Raw genomic sequence first — 21,213 nt, 5'->3', positions numbered from 1 at the left:
TTTTAAGTTGCATATGATTATATTTACCATTTATCCAATATATTGAAATAATCGGTACTTATTGAGCCCCCAAACGCTAAAAAGAATTCTACAGGGTACTGTGGTGGTCAATAGATATGTTAAGAGACTGCTTTTGCTTTTAAGGAATTTTCTAGCACATTTCTCATACTAAGCTGGGGTATATTAACTACCTAGGGTCTACTGAATCCAACTCCCCTCTTCCAGGGTGAGAAGAGTCATGGACACAACAGTAGTGTCTCACAATCCTTTTAATTTGCATTTCCCTGGTGATTAACACACTGAGCATCTATTCATGTGCTTATTTGCTATTTGTATATCTTTTTCTGGTAATGTATCCATTCAAACTTTTTGCTCACTAATTGCCCATCGTTTTATTGGGTAGTTTATCTCATTATTGTGTTGTAAGAGTCCTTCATATATTCTTAATACAAGTCTTTTATCAGAAATGTATTTTACAAATGTGTTTTCCCAGGCATTGCCATACCTGTTCATTTTCTAATGTCATTTCTGTCTTTTGCAAAGCAGAAATTTTAAGTTGTGATGAAGTCCAACTTATCAATGAATAGAGAGCTTTTATGGTTCATGTTTTTTGTCTTATCAAAGAAATCTTTGCCTAACCCAGAGTCACAATGATTTTTTTCCTCTCTCATTTTCTTCTATTGTATAATTTTAGTTGATATGTAGGTCTCTGATCCAGCTTAAGTTAATCTTTGTCTGTGGTACAGTGCAAAGGTTGAGGTTCATGACTTTGCATATAGATGCCCAATTGTTCCACCATGGCTTGTTGAAAAGACTGAGACCAATGCATTTTAATATAATAGAGAGCAAGACGTTCATTAATATAGTTTCAGATTCTATACTGCAACTAATCTTTAATTACAGGTATCTAAAAAGGGTATTAAAATACCTCTACCTTTTCAAATTATCTGTGAAGACTGGTATTCTTCAGATATTTCAACCAAAATACCAAATCACAACATACTGAATGTAGAAGCAGAAAGGAGAATCCAGCTGTCTTTTATTAATCCAGACATTAAAGAGATTTGTAAAAATGTAATACAATGCAACATCTACAGAACTGTACACCCAAAAGCAGCAGGATACACATTCTTCTCAAGTGCACATGGAACATTTTCCAGAATAGACCACATACTAAGCAACAAAAAGAGCCTCAGTAAATTAAAAAAGACTGAAATTCTACCAACCAACTTCTCAGACCACAAAGGGATAAAACTAGAGATAAACTGTACAAAGAAAGCAAAAAGGCTCACAAACATATGGAGGCTTAACAACATGCTCCTAAATAATCAATGGATCAATGACCAAATTAAAATAGAGATCAAACAATATATGGAGACAAATGACAACAACAGTACAAAGCCCCAACTTCTGTTGGACACAGCGAAAGTAGTTTTAAGAGAAAGTATATAGCAACCCAGGCCTATTTAAAGAAAGAAGGACAATACCAAATGAATAGTCTAAAGTCACAATTATTGAAATTCGAAAAAGAAGACCAAATGAGGACCAAAGTCAGCAGAAGGAGGGACATAATAAAGATCAGAGAAGAAATAAATAAAGCTGAGAAGAATAAAACAATAGAAAAATCAATGAAACCAAGAGTTGGTTCTTTGAAAAAATAAACAAACAGACAAACCCCTAGCCAGACTTATCAAGAGAAAAAGAGAATCTACACACATCAACAGAATCAGAAAAGAGAATGGAAAAATCATGACGGACACCACAGAAATACAAAGAATCATTAGAGAATACTATGAGAATCTATATGCTAACAAACTGGAAAACCTAGAACAAATAGACAACTTCCTAGAAAAATACAACCTTCCAAGACTGACCAAGGAAGAAAAAGAATATCTAAACAGACCAATTACTAGTAACGAAATTGAAGCAGTAATCAAAAAACTACCCAAGAGCAAAACCCCTGGGCCAGATGGATTTCCTGAAGAATTTTATCAGACATACAGAGAAGACATAATACCCATTCTCCTTAAAGTTTTCCAAAAAACAGAAGAGGAGGGAATACTTCCAAATTCATTCTATGAAGCCAGCATCACCCTAATACCAAAACCACGCAAAGACCCCAACAAAAAAGAAAATTACAGACCAATATCCCTGATGAACATAGATGCAAAAATACTTAACAAAATATTAGCAAACAAAATTCAAAAATACAACAAGAGGATCATACACCATGATCAAGTGGGATTCATCTCAGGGATGCAAGGATGGTACAACATTCGAAAATCCATCAACATCATCCACCACACCAACAAAAAGGAAAAAAACCACATGATCATCTCCATAGATGCTGAAAAAGTATTCAACAAATTTCAACATCCATTCATGACAAAAACTCTCAACAAAATGGGTATAGAGGGCAAGTACCTCAACATAATAAAGGCCATATATGATAAACCCACAGCCAACATCATACTTAACAGGGAGAAGCTGAAAGCTTTTCCTCTAAGATCGGGAACAAGACAGGGATGCCCACTCTCCCCACTGTTACTCAACATAGTACTGGAGGTCCTAGCCATGGCAATCAGACAAAACAAAGAAATACAAGGAATCCAGATTGGTAAAGAAGAAGTCAAACTGTCACTATATGCAGATGACATGATATTGTACATAAAAAACTCTAAAGACTCCACTCCAAAACTACTAGAACTAATATCAGAATTCAGCAATGTTGCAGGATACAAAATTAATACACAGAAATCTGTTGCTTTCCTATACACTAACAATGAACTAGCAGAAAGAGAAATCAGCAAAACAATTCCATTCACAATTGCATCAAAAAGAATAAAACACCTAGGGATAAACCTAACCAAGGAAGTGAAAGACCTGTGCCCTGAAAGCTACAAGACACTCTTAAGAGAAATTAAAGAGGACACTAACAAATGGAAACTCATCCCATGCTCTTGACTAGGAATAATTAATATTGTCAAAATGGCCATCCTGCCTAAAGCAATCTACAGATGAATTGCAATGCCTATCAAAATACCAACAGCATTGTTCAACAAACTGGAACAAATAGTTTTAAAATTCATATGGAACCACCAAAGACCCCAAATAGCCAAAACGATCCTGAGAAGGAAGAATAAAGTGGGGAGGATCTCGTTTCCCAAATTCAAGCTCTACTACAAAGACACAGTAATCAAGACAATTTGGTACTGGTACAAGAACAGACCGACAGACCAGTGGAAGAGAACAGAGTCTCCAGACATTAACCCAAACATATATGGCCAATTAATATTTGATAAAGGAGCCATAGACATACAATGGGGAAACGACAGCCTCTTCAACAGTTGGTGTTGGCAAAACTGGACAGCTACATGTAAGAGAATGAAACTGGATCACTGTCTAACCCCATATACAAAAGTAAATTCAAAATGGACCAAAGACCTGAATGTAAGTCATGAAACCATAAAAATCTTCGAAAAAAACATTGGCAAAAATCTCTTGGACATAAACACGAGTGACTTCTTCATGAACGTATCTCCCCGGGCAAGGGGAAAAAAAGCAAAAATGAACAAGTAGGACTATATCAAGCTGAAAAGCTTCTGTACAGCAAAGGGCACCACCAATAGAACAAAAAGGCATCCTACAGTATGGGAGAATATATTCATAAATGACAGATCCGATAAAGGCTTGACATCCAAAATATATAAAGAGCTCATGCACCTCAACAAACAAAAAGCAAATAATCCAATTAAAAAATGGGCAGAGGAGCTGAATAGACACTTCCCCAAAGAAGAAATTCAGAAGGCCAACAGGCACAAGAAAAGATGCTCCACATCGCTAATCAACAGGGAAATGCAAATTAAAGCCATAATGAGATATTACCTCACTCCAGTAAGGATGGCCACCATCCAAAAGACAAACAATGACAAATGTCAGTGAGGTTGTGGAGAAAGGGGAACCCTCCTACACTGCTAGTGGGAATGTAAATTAGTTTAACCATTGTGGAAAGCAGTATGGACATTCCTCAAAAAGCTCAAAATAGAAATACCATTTGACCCAGGAATATTGCTCCTAGGAATTTACCCTAAGAATGCAGCAGCCCAGTTTGAAAAAGACAGATGCACCCCTATGTTTATTGCAGCACTGTTCACAATAGCCAAGAAATGGAATCAACCTAAATGTCCATCAGTAGATGAATGGATAAAGAAGATGTGGTACATGTATACAATGGAATATTATTCAGCCATAAGAAGAAAACAAATCCTACCATTTGCAACAACATGGATGGAGTTAGAGGGTATTATGCTCAGTGAAATAAGCCAGGTGGAGAAAGACAAGTACCAAATGATTTCATTCATATGTGGAGTATAAGAACAAAGAAAAAACTGAAGGAACAAAACAGCAGCAGAATCACAGAACCCAAGAATGGACTAATAGTTACCAAAAGGAAAGGGACTGGGGAGGATGTGTGGAAAGGGACGGATAAGCGTGAGGAAAAAGAAAAGGGGCATTATGATTAGCATGTATAATGTGGGGAGGGGCGCACAGGGAGGACTGTGCAACACAGAGAAGACAAGTAGTTATTCTACAGCATCTTACTACGCTGATGGACAGTGATTGTAATGGGGTTTGTTGGGGGGACTTGGTGAAGGGGGGAGCATAGTAAACATAATGTTCCTCACATAATTGTAGATTAATCATACTAAAATTAAAAAAAACTAATACAATGCCAGTCTAAATTTTTGGTTTTAGAAAATATTTTTATAAAAATATTTTATTTGCTATGGGTGAATGTAGTAACCACAATGTTTTTCATGTGAAACCTTTGTAAGAGTGTGTATCAATGATACCTTAATAAAAAATTTTTTAATTTGCACTAACATGTATTGAGTTTATTATAGTTATTTTAAATGCATTGATAAATTAATATTTAAATCCTTTCTGAGTTCTAATTTCATATGTAGTAAATATCAATAGATATAACCTACATAAACAGAAGCACTTTGGGACCCTCTATAATTTTTAAGAATGCAAAGGAGTCTCGAGACTAAAACCAAACTGCCACCATCTCTCTCTTCAATTACTAAAGCTATCTTTATTATAGCTGGAGTAATACCTCTAAACGCAAATCTGACCAGGTCAAGCTTGTGTTTAAGCCCTTTCAACAGCTTACTACTCCCCTTTGCATCAAGATTAAACTCCTTTCAATGGTCCATAAATTCTGCATGATCAAGCTTCCCGGAAGTCTTTCAGAACTCCCTTCTCATTCTCTGAAATAAGTCTTTTTTTCAGTAGCGTCCTTAAATGCATCAACCCCTCCCTGTCCCAAACACTGCCTTTTCCTTAGGTCGGAAATGTTATTCCCTCTTCACTTTTTCCTAGTTAATGCCTAGTCATCTTTCAGACCTTAAGTCAAACATTTGACAACCTTATCTTCCTTACTCCCACCGTCAGGGTAGAAGAGGTTCCTCTTTTACATATTCTGTAGGCTCCCTACACATTTACTTCATAGAATTAACCAGTTTGTGAGATTATCCTTTGGGGGTTATGTGACTTAACAGCTCTCTTTCTCACTTCACAGAAAAGAAATATAATAATAATATATATAAAACTATTAAATAGGATTCAAGATGGCAACATGAGAGGTGAGACAGAAACTTCTCCTAAAACCACAAATAGTATGAAAATGTAGTTAATTGATACAACTAAACCTAAAATTGCAACAAGAAAGAAGGCTGAACCAGACTGCATACAGACCTTACGAACAGAGCACACCTCATGAAACAGGTACTGTATGAAAGCCTTAATCTGGCACGACCCAAGCCCTCCCCCCAACCCCAGCTCACCAGTGTGAGGAGGAGAAACAGCGGGGAGGGAGTGGAAGCCTGTGACTGCTGAACATCTAGCCCTGGAAATCTGCTTTGTGAGCAGAAACCTATACTGTGTGATGCTCTGGACGTTGGGGAGCTCAGACAGGCAGAGTGCTTGAGAGACTGAGATTCCGGCCATTTGTGGAGGAAGGGATCCGCATCTGACTGCTCTGTGTCAGAGGAAAGGCAGGCAGTCTGAGAGGCTTTCTAGCAGCAAGAGGGCTGCTGAAGGGGCGGTGTATGCACGGAGCTTGCTGCTCAGGAGAAGGGAGAGCTGGACAAGGTTGCCTGGGCGCACTCTGCCCAGCTGGTTGGGAACTTTGAGGAGCTTCAGGCAGTCCATCCCCCTGGCTGGCTACTCAGCTCTGAGGCACACTAGTACTGTGACATGCAGCCTGCTGCATCTTCTTCCTAGCCTACCGGCACCGGTTTGCAAACCAGCAGTCACTGTGCTGGTGTCAGGCCAGACAGAGGGAGGCCCTGTCTACAACAGCTAGAGGTGCAAAGCACAGAGGCTTACACCTGTGCTTGGCCCACTGGCTCTGAAACTGGAGACTGGCACAGCAGACGGGAATCAGGAAACAGATCTCTCCTCACCCCAGGCAACAGCTCCGCTCCCCTACAACCCCCAACCTCACTCTAGGGGCTAAGTAGCTCCAGAGACTGCAGCTTCTGGGCACTAATGGGCACCACACAGAAATATGAAACGTCAAAAGTACATGGTTCAGACCAAAATCTCACAAACCCAAGAAAAAGGGCCAAATGAAACTGAACTCATCAATCTGCCTGAAAGAGAGTTCAAAATAAAAACCACAAACATGCTTACGGAGGTACAGAAAATTATTCAAGAACTCAGTAATGAATTTAAGTTGGAGATTCAATCATTGAGAAATTCCATATCTGAAATGAAACATACAATGGAGGGATTTAAAAGCAGATGAGATGTAGTAGAAGAGACGGTAAATGGAATAGAAATTAGAGAAGAGAAATACAAAGAAGCTGAGGCAAAGAGAAAAAAGAACCTCTAAGAATGAAAGAATATTGAGAGAAATGTGTGACCAATCCAAATGGAACAATATTCACATTATACGGGTACCAGAAGAAGAAGAAGAGAGAAAAGGGGATAGAAAGTGTCATTCAGGAGGTAATTGCTGAAAACTTCCCCATTCTGGGGAAGAAAATAGTGTCTCAAGTCATGGAGGTGCACAGATCTCCCAACACAAGGGACCCAAGGAAGACAACACCAAAATATATAATAATTAAAATGGCAAAGATCAAGGATAAAGACAGACTTTTAAAAGCAGTTAGAGAGAGAAAAAAGATCACATACAAAGGAGAACCCATCAGGCTATTATCAGACTTCTCAAGAGAAACCTTACAGGCCAGAAGGGAGTGGCAAGATATATTTAATGCAATGAAGCAGAAGGGCCTTGAACCAAGAATACTCTATCCAACAAGGTTATCATTTAAATTTGAAGGAGGGATTAAACAATTCTCAGATAAGCAAAATTTGAGAGAATTTACCTCTCACAAACCACCTCTACAGTGCATTTGGAGGGTCTCCTATAGATGGGAGTATTGCTAAGGGTAAATAGATGTCACCCAAGGGATAGACAAAGAGTACAAAATATGATTCATAACATACAAATAATGGAGGAGGAAGAAAAAAAAACATTTAGGTTGTGTTTGTAATAGCACATGAAGTGAGATTAGACTGTTAGATAGTAAGGAAATTACCCTTGAATCTTTGGTAACCACAAATTTAAAGCTTCCAATAGCAATAAGTACATACCTATAGATAATCATTCGAAATGGAAATGGTCTGAATGCACCAATCAAAAAACAGAGTCACTGAGTGGCTTAAAAAACAAGATTCATCTATATGCTGCCTACAAGGGACTCACTTCAAATCCAAAGACATACACAGACTGAAAGTAAAGAAATGGAAAAAGATATTTCATGCAACTAATAGGGAGAAAAAAGCAGGAGTTGCAGTACTTCTTTCAGACAAAATAGACTTCAAAACAAAGAAAGTAACAAGAGACTAAGAAGGACATTACTTAATGATAAAGGGGTCAGTCCAACAAGAGGATATAACTATTATAAATATCTACACATCCAACACCTACATATGTGAAACAAATACAGAATTAAAGGGGGAAATAGAATGCAATGCATTCATTTTATGAGACTTCAAAACACCACTCACTCCAAAGGACAGATCAACTAGACAGAAAAAAGGAGACAGAGGCACTGAACAACATATTAGAATAGATAGACCTAACAGACATCCGCAGAACACTGCATCCAAAAACAACACGATACACATTCTTCTCAAGTGCACATGGAACATTTTCAAGAATAGATCATATACTAGGCCACAAAAAGAACTGCAGTAAATTCAAAAAGACTGAAATTGTACCAACCAGTTTCTCAGATCACAAAGGTATGAAACTAGAAATAAATTACACAAAGAAAATGAAAAAGCCCACAAACACACAGAGGCTTAATAACATGCACCTAAATAATCAATGGATCAATTACCAAATAAAAACAGAGATCAAGCAATATATGGAGAAAAATGATAACAATAATTCAACAACACAAAAATCTGTGGGACACAGCAAAGGCCGTGCTAAGAGGGAACTATATTGCAAAACAGGCCTACACCATGAAAGAACAATCCCAAATGAACAGTCTAAATTCACAATTAATGAAACTAGAACAGGAAGCACAAATGAGGCCCAAAGTCAGTAGAAGGAGGGACAAAATAAAGATTAAAGCAGAAATAAATAAAATTGAGAAGAATAAAACAATAGAAAGAATCAATGAAAGCAGGGGCTGGTTCTTCGAGAAAACAAACAAAATAGATAAACCCCTAGCCAGACTTATCAAGAAAAAAAGAGTCTACACACAGAAACAGAATCAGAAATGAGAAGGGAAAAATCACTACAGACACCACAGAAATACAAAGAATTATGAGAGAATACTATGAAAAATCATATGCTAACAAACTGGATAACCTAGAAGAAATGGACAACTTTCCAGAAAAATACAACCTTCCAAGGCTGACGAAAGAAGAAACACAAAATCTGAATAGAACAACTACCAGCAAAGAAATTGAATTGGTAATCAAAAAACTACCTAAGAACAAAACTCCTGGTCTAGATGGTTTCACTGCTGAATTTTATCAAACATTTAGTGAAGACCTAATACCCATTCTCCTTGAAGTTTTCCAAAAAGGAAAAGAAGAGGGAATGCTCCCAAACTCATTCTATGAGGCCAACATCACTCTAATACCAAAACCAGTCAAAGACACCACAAAAAAATAAAATTACAGACCAATATCCCTGATGAACATATATGCAAAAATACTCAACAAAATCTTAAACCGAATTCAAAAATATATAAAAAAGATCATCTATCATGATCAAGTAGGATTTATTCCAGGGATGCAAGGATGGTACAACATTTGAAAATCCATCAACATCATCCACCACATCAACAAAAAGGACAAAAACCACATGATCATCTGCACAGATGCTGAAAAAGCATTTGACAAATTCAACATCCATTCATGATAAAAACTCTCAACAAAATGGGTATAGAGGGCAAGTACCTCAACATAATAAAGGCCATATATAACAAACCCATAGCCAACATCATACTTAACAACAAGAAGCTGAAAGCTTTTCCTTTAAGATTGGGAACAAGACAAGGATGCCCACTCTCCCCACTTTTATTCTACATAGTTCTGGAGATCCTAGGTATGGTAATCAGACAACACAAAGAAATAAAAGGCATCCATCCAGATTGGCAAGGAAGAAGTTAAAGTTTGCAGATGACATGATATTGTACATAAAAAACCCTAAAGAAACCACTCCAAAACTACTAGACCTAATATCGGAATTCAGCAAAGTTGCAGGATACAAAATTAATACACAGAAATCTGTTGCATTCCTATACACTAACAATGAACTAGCAGAAAGAGAAATCAGCAAAACAATTCCATTCACAATTGCATCAAAAAGAATAAAATACCTAGGATAAACCTAACCAAGGAAGTGAAAGACCTGTGCCCTGAAAGCTACAAGACACTCTTAAGAGAAATTAAAGAGGACACTAATAATGGAAATTCATCCCATGCTCTTGGCTAGGAAGAATTAATATTGTCAAAATGGCCATCCTGCCTAAAGCAATCCACAGATTCAGTGCAAAGCGTATCAAAATGCCAACAGCATTCTTCAATGAACTAGACCAAATAGTTCTAAAATTCATATGGAACCACAAAAGACCCCGAATAACCAAAGTAATCCTGAGAAGGAAGAATAAAGCAGGGGGGATCTTGCTTCCCAACTTCGAGCTCTACTACAAAGCCACAGTAATCAAGACAATTTAGTACTGGCACAAGAACAGATCCATAGACCAATGAACAGACTAGAGAGCTGAGACATAAACCCAAGCATATATGGCCAATTAATGTACGACAAAGGAGCCATATATGTGTGTGTATATATATATATATATATATATATATATACACAATGGGGAAATGACAGCCTCTTTGAGAACTGGTGTTGGCAAAACTGGAAAGCTACATGTAAGAGAATGAAACTGGATTATTGTCTAATCCCATACACAAAAGTAAACTCAAAATGGATCAAAGACCTGAATGTAAGTCATGAAACCATAAAGCTCTTAGAAGAAAAGATAGGCAAAAATCTCTTGAATATAAACATGAGCAACTTTTTCCTGAACTCATCTCCTCAGGCAAGGGAAACAAAAAATGAACAAATGGGACTAAATAAAAAAAAAGCTTCTGTACAGCAAAGGACACCATCAGCAGAACTAAAAGGCATCCTATAGTATGGGAAAATATATTTGTAAATGACATATCCGACAAGGGGTTAACATCCAAAATATATAAAGAACTCACACCCCTCAACACCCAAAAAAACAAATAACCCTATTAAAAAATGGGTGGAGAATATGAACAGACACTACTCCAAAGAAGAAATTCAGTTGGCCAACAGGCACTCAAAAAGATGCTCCATATCGGTAATTATCAGGGATATGCAAATTAAAACCACAATGAGCTATCACCTCACACCAGTTAGGATGGCCAACACAGAAAAGACTAGGAACAACAAATGCTGGCAAGGATGTGGAGAAAGGGGAACCTCTTACACTGCTGGTGGGAATGTAAACTAGTTCAGCCACTGTGGAAAGCAATATGGAGGTTCCTCAAAAAAACTAAAAATAGAAATACCATTTTACCCAGGAATTCCACTGCTAGGAATTTACCCAAAGAAAACAACTTTTTAGATTCAAAAAGACACATGCACCCCTATGTTTATTGCAGCACTATTTACAAAAGCCAAGATATGAAAGCAACCTAAGTGTCCATCAGTAGATGAATGGATAAAGACGATGTGGTACATATTCGCAATGGAATACTATTCAGCCAAAGGAAAGATACAAATCCTACCATTTGCAACAACATGGATGGAGCTAGAGAGTATTATGCTCAGTGATATAAGTCAGGCAGAGAAAGACAAATACCAAATCATTTCCCTCATTTGTGGAGTATAACAACAAAGCAAAACTTAAGGAACAAAATAGCAGCAGACTCACAGACTCCAAGAAGGAACTAGTGGTTACCAAAGGGGAGGGGTGGGGGAGGGAAAAGGGGATTGTAGGGTATCATGATTGGTGCACATAGTGTGTGTGGGTTCACAGGGAAGACAATGTAGCTCAGAGAAGACAAACAGGGACTCTGTGGCATCTTACTACACTGCTGGACAGTGACTGCAATGGGGCATGGGGGTTGACTCGATAATAAAAGTGAATGTAATAACCACATTATTTTTGTCGTGAAACCTTCTTGAGAGTGTATATCAATGATACCTTAATGAAAAAAAAATCAACAGGCTAGACTTTGAGTTCCTTGAAGGCAGAAACTTCATCAATATGATATACAGTACAAATATAAGATATCTGAAATAAATTGATACTCTCAGGATTTCAATATTCTCTAACAATAACAATAATGATGAGGATGATAAAAACGGCAATCATTTGCTGCATGGCCTTACTGTATCTCCATTTACAGATGAAGAACATGATGATTAGAGTGAAATGACTTAATCATAAGTATTTTGATGCTTACTTACAACTTGTCTTTGAAATTCTTCTACATAGAATATGAAGTACATAAGTTAAAAACAAAAAATGAATTTGTTGTGTATTATTGTCAAATGCTAAACACAAATTCCAAATACCTGAGGTGGACAGATAACAATTCTGCTAAAAATCACCATATGTGGCACTCTAATCTGTAAACAATGGGCATCAATCTCTTTCTTACAATTTCTCTACAAATTTTCCATTCTCTTCCTCCATCGTTCTCTCTCACATCCTGGAACTGTTCTAATGGCCTCTGAGAAAGGCTGAATGGAACTAGAATCTGTCAGTCCATGCAAAACCAGCTGACTGTCTCAAGCTGAATACTGTACTCAAAGGTCTTAAGGACCTTTCCACTTTGAAGCTTGACCTGTTAATCAAAATATAAGTAAACACATTTCTTACCAAAAAAATATAGTAGTATAATAACCAGGAAACACTCTAAACAAAGCACTTTATATTTTTAGTAATCACAAGAAAAAAATTAAGAATGTGTTCAGACAACTGGCTCTAATTAAGTAATTACATTAATTGACTTTATGTAGGTCCAGAGCAAACATTACATATTGAATGCTATTTGTTGAGATTACTTTAAAATTCACTATCATACTTTTACTAGATATGAAAACCAAGAGTCAAGTTGTGATACGTCAATTATGGCAAACCAATCACGATAATAAAATGTCTTAAGAGTACATCAGTCTAGATCTACATTAAAAATTAATCATTAAAGGAGAGAAGTGATGTGAAATACAGACAATATGAAGGAGAGAAAGTGAGCATAAGTAAAGCATGGGAAAGGAGGGACAAACTAATGAATTAGACAACATACAATAATGCCCACAAATAAGCCACAGAGACAGAGAAAGTACCTGGAAAGATGTGAGTGCGCCAGTCCCTGGGTTATACAGGCATCGCAGCGAAGGCATGCTGTCCGCCAGGCTGGAGCAGCCCAGCCACAGAGACCTGGGCATAGAGCACTGCAGAGAGAGGACAACTATGAGATGGGACAGTATGAGACAGGATGGCACAGATTACAGGAATTTTCAGGGCTTGGCTGAATGAAATATTCCAGCTGCAGCTGGCCTTTATAACAGAAACAACTTTAAGAAACATACTACTTAATAGATCTAACCCTGGAGAGAAACTCAAAAGGGGCACTAGTAGTCAAAAGACAAGGGGAAAGAAGGGATAGCTTGAAAGAACAAATACTTAGTAAAAATTTTTGTGCCTGTTCTTTTATGTATGTGTATAAAGGAAATCTACTTTTTAATCCAATCAATTCTTTTCCTCTGTATACCTCAACTCACATTCCACAAATTCACCAAAAGTGACATATTGTGCGGACTAAAACGAAACAGGGATAGATCATGGTAGCATTTTAGTATTAGGAATCATAAATTAGAAAACAAAATGCCACAGGGAAGTGAAGGTTTTTTTTAGAAGGCGGGGAGAAGGAAAAGAAAAAGTATTATATCCATTCAGCTTAGACAGCCACTAACTCTGCACAGTTTGAATACGTTTTATGTATTTTGTTAGCCTTCTATTAATTAACCAAAATGCATAGTTACCATAGCAGCTGCCTCTTCATCTTTCTAGATGGATTGGTGGTGAGGAGGGAAGGAAGAAACAACCCAAACAGAAGGGGAAAAAACAACAAAGAGAGAAAGGGACAAAAAAAAAAAGAGAATGAAAGAGAAAAACAGAGTAAACCCCAAAATGCGGCTGGTATTAAAATCTTCCAAATAAAAAAAAGTATGTGTGAGTATAAATACACACATAGTGCATTCACTAGCAAAATGGGGTATAAATTATTATTTCTAGTAACAGTAATTAAATAATAATAGTGTTATTACTCCTATATATAGATTTTATATTTTGGAGCATTAATCTACAATTACATGAGGAACATTATCTTTACTAGACTCCCCCCCATCACCAAGACCCCCCCACAAACCCCATTACTGTCACTGTCCATCAGCGTAGTAAGATGCTGTAGAATCACTACTAGTCTTCTCTGTGTTGAACAGCCCTCCCCGTGCGCTCCCCCAAACATTATACATGCTAATCATACTGCCCCCTTTCTTTCCCCAACCCTTATTCCTCCCTTCCCACCCATCCTCCCCAATCCCTTTCCCTTTGGTAACTGTTAGTCCATTCTTGGGTTCTGTGATTCTGCTGCTGTTTTGTTCCTTCAGTTTTTTCTTTGTTCTTATTCTCCACATATGAGTGAAATCATTTGGTACTTGTCTTTCTCCGCCTGGCTTATTTCACTGAGCATAATACCCTCTAGCTCCATTCATGTTGTTGCAAATGGCAGGATTTGTTTACTTCTTATGGCTGAATAATATTCCATTGTGTAGATGTACCACTTCTTCTTTATCTATTCATCTACTGGACACTTAGGTTGCTTTCATTTCTTGGCTATTGTAAATAGTGCTGCGATAAACATAGGGGTGCATCTCTCTTTTTCAATGGGCTGCTGCATTCTTAGGGTAAATTCCTAGGAGTGGAATTCCTGGGTAAATAGTATTTCTGTACTGAGCTTTTTTTAAAAATTCATTTTATTATCATTAATCTACAATTACATGAAGAACACTATGGTTACTAGACTCACCCCTTCACCAAGTCCCCCCAAACAAATCCCATTACAGTCACTGTCCATCAGCGTAGTAAGATGCTGTAGACTCACTTCTTGTCTTCTCTGTGTTGCACATCTCTCCCTATGCCCCCACCCCACATTATACATGCTAATCATAATGCCCCTTTTCTTTTTCCTCCCGCTTATCCCTCCCTTTCCACACATCCTCCCCAGTCCCTTTCCCTTTGGTAACTATTAGTCCATTCTTGGGTTCTGTGATTCTGCTGCTGCTTTGTTCCTTCAGTTTTTCTTTGCTTTTATATTCCACATATGAGTGAAATCATTTGGTACTTGTCTTTCTCCGCCTGGCTTATTTCACTGAGCATAATACCCTCTAGCTCCATCCATGTTGTTGCAAATGGTAGGATCTGTTTTTTTCTTATGGCTGAGTAATATTCCATTGTGTATATGTACCACATCTTCTTTATCCATTCATCTACTGATGGACATTTAGGTTGCTTCCATTTCTTGGCTATTGTAAATAGTGCTGCGATAAACATAGGAGTGCAACTGTCTTTTTCAAACTGGAGTGCTGCATTCTTAGGGTAAATTCCTAGAAGTGCAATTCCTGGGTCAAATGGTATTTCTATTTTGAGCTTTTTGAGGAACCTCCATATTGCTTTCCACAATGGTTGAACTAGTTTACATTCCCACCAGCAGTGTAGGAGGGTTTCCCTTTCTCCCTTTCTCCACCTCGCCAACATTTGTTGTTGTTTGTCTTTTGGATGGTGGTGATCCTTGCTGGTGTGAGGTGATATGTCATTGTGGTTTTAATTTGCATTTCTCTGATGACTAGCGATGTGGAGCATCTTTTCATGTGCCTGTTGGCCATCTGAATTTCTTCTTTGGGGAAGTGTCTATTCAGCTCCTCTGCCCATTTTTTAATTGGCTTATTTGCTTTTTGTTTGTTGAGGTACATGAGCTCTTTATATATTTTGGATATCAGTTACTCCTATATTTTTATAAAAAACAATACTCTGTATCTTCTGGAAGAATTTTGACAACCTTCAACTTCTTTAAAAGTATCCCAGGCCTAAAGACTCCACTCCAACACTACTAGAACTAATATTGGAATGCAGCAAAGTTGCAGGATACAAAATTAGTACACAGAAATCTGTGGCTTTCCTATACACTAACAATGAACTAATAGAAAGTGAAATCAGGAAAATAATTCCATTCACAACTGCATCAAAAAGAATAAAATACCTAGGAATAAACCTAACCAATGAAGTGAAAAACCTATACCCTGAAAACTACAAGACACTCTTAAGAGAAATTAAAGAGGACACTAACAAATGGAAACTCATCCCATGCTTTTGGCTAAGGAGAATTAATATTGTCAAAATGGCCATCTTGCCCAAAGCAATCTATAGATTCAATGCAATCCCTATCAAATTACCAACAGCATTCTTCAACGAACTGGAACAAATAGTTCAAAAATTCATATGGAACCACCGAAGACCCTGAATAGCCAAAGCAATTCTAAGAAGGAAGAATAAAGTGGGGGGCATCTCGATCCCCAACGTCAAGCTCTACTACAAAGCGATAGTAATCAAGACAATTTGGTACTGGCACAAGAACAAACCCACAGACCCGTGGAACAGAATAGAGACTCTAGACATTAACCCAAACATATACGGTTAATTAATATACAATAAAGGAGCCATGGACATACAATGGGGAAATGACAGCCTCTTCAACAGTTGGTGTTGGCAAAACTGGACAGCTACATGTAAGAGAATGAAACAGGATCATTGTCTAACACCATACACAAGAGTAAATTCAAAATGCATCAAAGCCCTGAATGTAAGTCATGAACCATTAAACTCTTAGAAAAAAAACATAGGCAAAAATCTCTTGGACATAAACATGAGCAACTTCTTCATGAACATATCTCCCAGGCAAGGGAAACAAAAGCAAAAATGAACAAGTGGGACTATATGAAGCTGAAAAGCTTCTGTACAGCAAAGGACACCACCAATAGAACAAAAAGGCAGTCCACAGTATGGGAGAATATATTCATAAATGACAGATCTGATAAAGGGTTGACATGCAAAATATATAAAGAGCTCACGCACCTCAACAAACAAAAAGCAAATAATCCAATTAAAAAATGGGCAGAGGAGCGGAACAGACAGTTCTCCAAAGAAGAAATTCAGATGGCCAACAGACACATGAAAAGATGCTCCACATTGCTAGTCATCAGAGAAATGCAAATTAAAACCACAATGACATTATCACCTCACACCAGTAAGGATCACCACCATCCAAAAGACAAACAACAACAAATGTTGGCGAGGTGGAGAAAGGGAGAAAGGGAAACCCTCCTATACTGCTGGTGGGAATGTAAATTAGTTTAACCACTGTGGAAAGCAATATGGAGGTTCCTCAAAAACCTCAAAATAGAAATACCATTTGACCCAGGAATTGCACTTCTAGGAATTTACCTTAAGAATAGAGCAGCCCAGTTTGAAAAAGACAGGTGCACTCCTATGTTTATTGCAGCACTATTTACAATAGCCAAGAAATGGAAGCAACATAAGTGTCCATCAGTAGATGAATAGATAAAGAAGTGGTGGTACATATACAAAATGGAATATTATTCAGCCATAAGAAGAAAACAAGTCCTACCATTTGCAACAACATGGATGGAGATAGAGGGTATTATGCTCAGTGAAATAAGCCAGGCAGAGAAAGACAAGTACCAAATGATTTCACTCATATGTGGAGAATAAGAACAAAGAAAAAACTGAAGGAACAAAACAGCAGCAGAATCACAGAACCCAAGAATGGACTAACAGTTACCAAAGGGAAAGGGACTGGGGAGGATGTGTGGGAAGAGAGGGATAAGGAGTGGGGGAGAAAGGGGGCATTACAATTAGCATGTATAATATTGGGGGAGGCACACGGAGGGCTGTGTAACACAGAGAAGACAAGTAGTGATTCTACAGCATCTTACTACACTGATGGACAGTGACAGTAATGGAGTTTGTGGGGGGGACTTGGTGAACAATAAGCCATCATTTTATTTCCTTTTACTAGGGGGGAGCCTAGTAAACATTACGTCCCTCATGTAATTGTAGATTAATGATACCAAAATGAAAAATAAAAATAAAAATAAATAAAAAAAACAAAAAAGTATCCCAGGCTGGTTTTGCCCTACTTGGGTACTATTATAGACCAATAATACTAAAAAAACCTAAATACCTGATCGTAACACATACTAAAAACAGGAATAATTGTCTTAAAATAGAGCAATCAATACCCATAATATTAAACTTCAAATTACAAGCTTAAAATATCCTGGGTTGTTTTTTTTTTTTTCTCTTCTTAAAACTCTCTAGTTGTAGGAACTAACATTAGGAAACAAAATGTGGCATTCATTGTTCACATGCTCTATAGCGGATGTAAGGATAGTGTGCTGCAAAGGACTCCAGAAAAAAAAGAAAAGATCTGGTCTAGACTGCTGCTTTCAGATTTTTTTCATTTCCTCATCTTATATTTAAAGTGATTGATGCCCAGGGAAATTAAGTATCCATGATCATGAATTTAGTAGCAGAGAAGTGGGAAATAGAATGATGGTCTATTGCTTCTTAGGGCAGAACTCTTCCTCCCACCTCCTCCACTCCTAGGTCATGAAGTGGAGACAACAGACTTCAAAGAATGGTCTCTCCCAGAGGCACCACTGGATAACATATCAATCAAAACAGCTAAACCACTGTGAACTACTACAACAATCTCCTAACTTTGTTCACTGTTTCCAGTGTTTCTTCATTTCAAGCTACAATCCATTTTATAAACCACTAAAATAGAATAACTGTCTTCACTTCATTATCATGTCACTCATCAATAACTCATAATTTGGCTCTCTATATCTGTTGTATGAAATCCCAGCACTCTCTCAGTCTGATCTTTCCCCCACTGCCTACATTAATTTGCCTTCTCTGTCCTTCCAATTCTAGGTAAATTATCTCCCTTGATATTTTGTTCAAGTATCCATTTTACCCCCCATATCTTTGAACTTGAAATTTGCTTCTCCCTTTCACCATGCAGAATGTACATCTACCATTTACCTCTATATGTCCTTAGAACTATTTATACTAATTTCAGCCTCATCCAGAAGATCTCAGTACCAGAGATTGTCATATTGTGAGAAGCAGGGAGAAGAAAAGGGAGAGCAGGACTAAAAAAGTTTCTTTCTCCCTGAGAATCCCTATTCTACTCATATTACTGCTCTACACTGGAAGCATCAAGTTCTTTGCTGAAATAATGTTTGTAAGCAAGTGATATTAAAAATTTCTAAGTCTAATGTTTTAGTCATTCATTCAACGAATATTTAGTGAGCATATTCCATGTACTAGGCACTAGGGATAGACCAGTGAACAAGAGACAAAATTTCTTTACATTCTACTGACATTCTCTCAACCTTAAATCTTCTATATTGAAAATCCTTAAGAAACTCATTGCTTGTTTCTCTCATTGTTAGTGAGAAATACTGTACATTACCAAGCTGTTGATTTGAGTTCTGTTTATGCTCAGAATAAAGTCTCACTCTGAAGGAGAGACTGAGCTTGAGAAAAGTGGGAGAGGGAGAATTCATAAAAGAAAAATGAAAATACAGAAGAGGAAAAGGGAAATGATAGAGAGAAGATGGGGAAGGCACTGGAAATTAACTTGTCACTTCTCCTCTTTCTCTTAAGAATAGGTAGATGGTTCACACCCTTTTAGCCATACTGAAGCCACCTGCATGATCTCCTCTTTTTCTATTACACTTATTTGCTTTATTTATGAATGTTCCTTGGTAAGTTTTTGAAGCAAGGCATTCCTCTTTTGAATATTCTGCCTTTTCCATTTTATGTTATATCCTATGTTATTTGTGCAGTATATACTTAATTATTACCTGACTTTCTTGTTATTCTTTCTAACGCTTTTCCTCATTCATCCATCTCTATCCTCTATTAAAGCTCCTAACAACTAAGAATTTGAAAGGGATTACCCCATCCTCTTAAACTAAAATTCCAAAATAAAATTATAATCAATAATAAGCCACATACACTCAGGAAAGCCACTAGATATACTGGTATGATTTCTAAAGTAGCATTAACTAGAGGGGCGGAAGATGGCGGCGTGAGTAGAGCAGCGGAAATCTCCTCCCAAAACAACATATATCTATGAAAATATAACAAAGACAACCCTTCCTAGAATAAAGACCAGAGGACACAGGACAATATCCAGACCACATCCGCACCTGAGAGAACCCAGCGCCTCGCGAAGGGGGTAAGATACAAGCCCCGGCCCCGCGGGAGCCGAGCGCCCCTCCCCCCAGCTCCCGGCGGGAGAAGAGCAGGCAGAGCGGGAGGGAGACGGAGCCCAGGGCTGCCGAACACCCAGCCCCAGCCATTCGGGCCAGAGTGCAGGGCCCTCGATACTGGGAAAACAGGGCAGCAAGAACAGTGAGTAGGCACTGGAGGCTGGGCGACTGAGGGCATAAGAAAAGCGCGCGACCATTTTTTTTTTTTTTTGCTTTTTTGCTGTTTTGTTTTGGCGAGCGCTTTTTGGAAGTCTTAAAGGGACAGGGACCCCAATACTAGGGAAACAGGGCAGCAAGACCGGTGAGCAGAGGCCTGAGGCTGGCACCGGAGAATAAAGAAAAACGAACGACCACCTTTTTTTTTTTAATTAAAAATTATTTTTTTTTAATTAAAAAAATTTTTTTTCTTTTTTTTTTTTGTGGTCGTTGTTTTGTTTTGGCGGGTGCTTTTTGGAAGTCTTAAAGGGGCAGGGCGGGTCACTTAATCCAGAGGTAGGGAATCCGGGATCTCTGGGCATTCTAACCCCTGGGCTGCAGGGAGCAGGGAGGCCCCTTACGGAGATAGCCTCCCAGCAGCTCCTGCTCCAACGCGACTCCACCATTTTGGAGTAGCTGCCCGAGCCAGGCCACGCCCACAGCAACAGCGGAGATTAACTCCATAGCAGCCGGGCAGGAAGCAGAAACCCTGTCTGCGCGCAGCTGCGCAGCACAAGCCACTAGAGGCCGCTGTTCTCCCAGGAGAGGAGGGCCACAAACCAACAAGAAAGGAAGTCCTTCCAGCCGTCACTCGTCCCAGTTCTGCAGACTATTCCTATCACCATGAAAAGGCAAAGCTACAGGCAGGCAAAGATCACAGAGACAACACCAGAGAAGGAGACAGACCTAACCAGTCTTCCTGACAAAGAATTCAAAATAAGAATCATAAACATGCTGACAGAGATGCAGAGAAATACACAAGAAAAATGGGATGAAGTCCGGAAAGAGATCACAGATGCCAGAAAGGAGATCGCAGAAATGAAACAAACTCTGGAAGGGTTTATAAGCAGAATGGATAGAATGCAAGAGGCCATTGATGGAATTGAAATCAGAGAACAGGAACGCATAGAAGCTGACATAGAGAGAGACAAAAGGATCTCCAGGAATGAAACAATATTAAGAGAACTGTGTGACCAATCTAAAAGGAACAATATCCGTATTATAGGGGT

The 21,213-nt window shown here is 38.2% G+C and overlaps 1 protein-coding gene across 9 annotated transcripts in view; it reads right to left on the bottom strand.

Moving 5' to 3' along the window:
- BTRC (beta-transducin repeat containing E3 ubiquitin protein ligase) overlaps nt 1-21,213 on the bottom strand; it is a 271,763-nt gene that overhangs the window by 127,594 nt on the left and 122,956 nt on the right. For 5 of the 9 annotated variants that reach the window (XR_005027378.2, XM_036898777.2, XM_057506234.1 and 2 more), the window contains one exon: nt 12,929-13,036. The exons of the other annotated variants lie outside the window; for them this stretch is intronic. Coding sequence is in view for 4 of the 5 variants with exons in the window: in XM_036898777.2 (XP_036754672.1) it covers nt 12,929-13,036 (108 nt within the window). In the remaining variant the exon portion in view is untranslated. The remainder of the gene's footprint in view (nt 1-12,928; nt 13,037-21,213) is intronic. 9 annotated transcript variants of the gene reach the window in all.

Source organism: Manis pentadactyla, chromosome 8 (assembly GCF_030020395.1).
Source record: "Manis pentadactyla isolate mManPen7 chromosome 8, mManPen7.hap1, whole genome shotgun sequence".
Classification (NCBI taxonomy): Eukaryota; Metazoa; Chordata; class Mammalia; order Pholidota; family Manidae; genus Manis; species Manis pentadactyla.
Note: the sequence above shows the minus strand (reverse complement) of the source record. Positions and strands in the feature narration are given on the sequence as shown.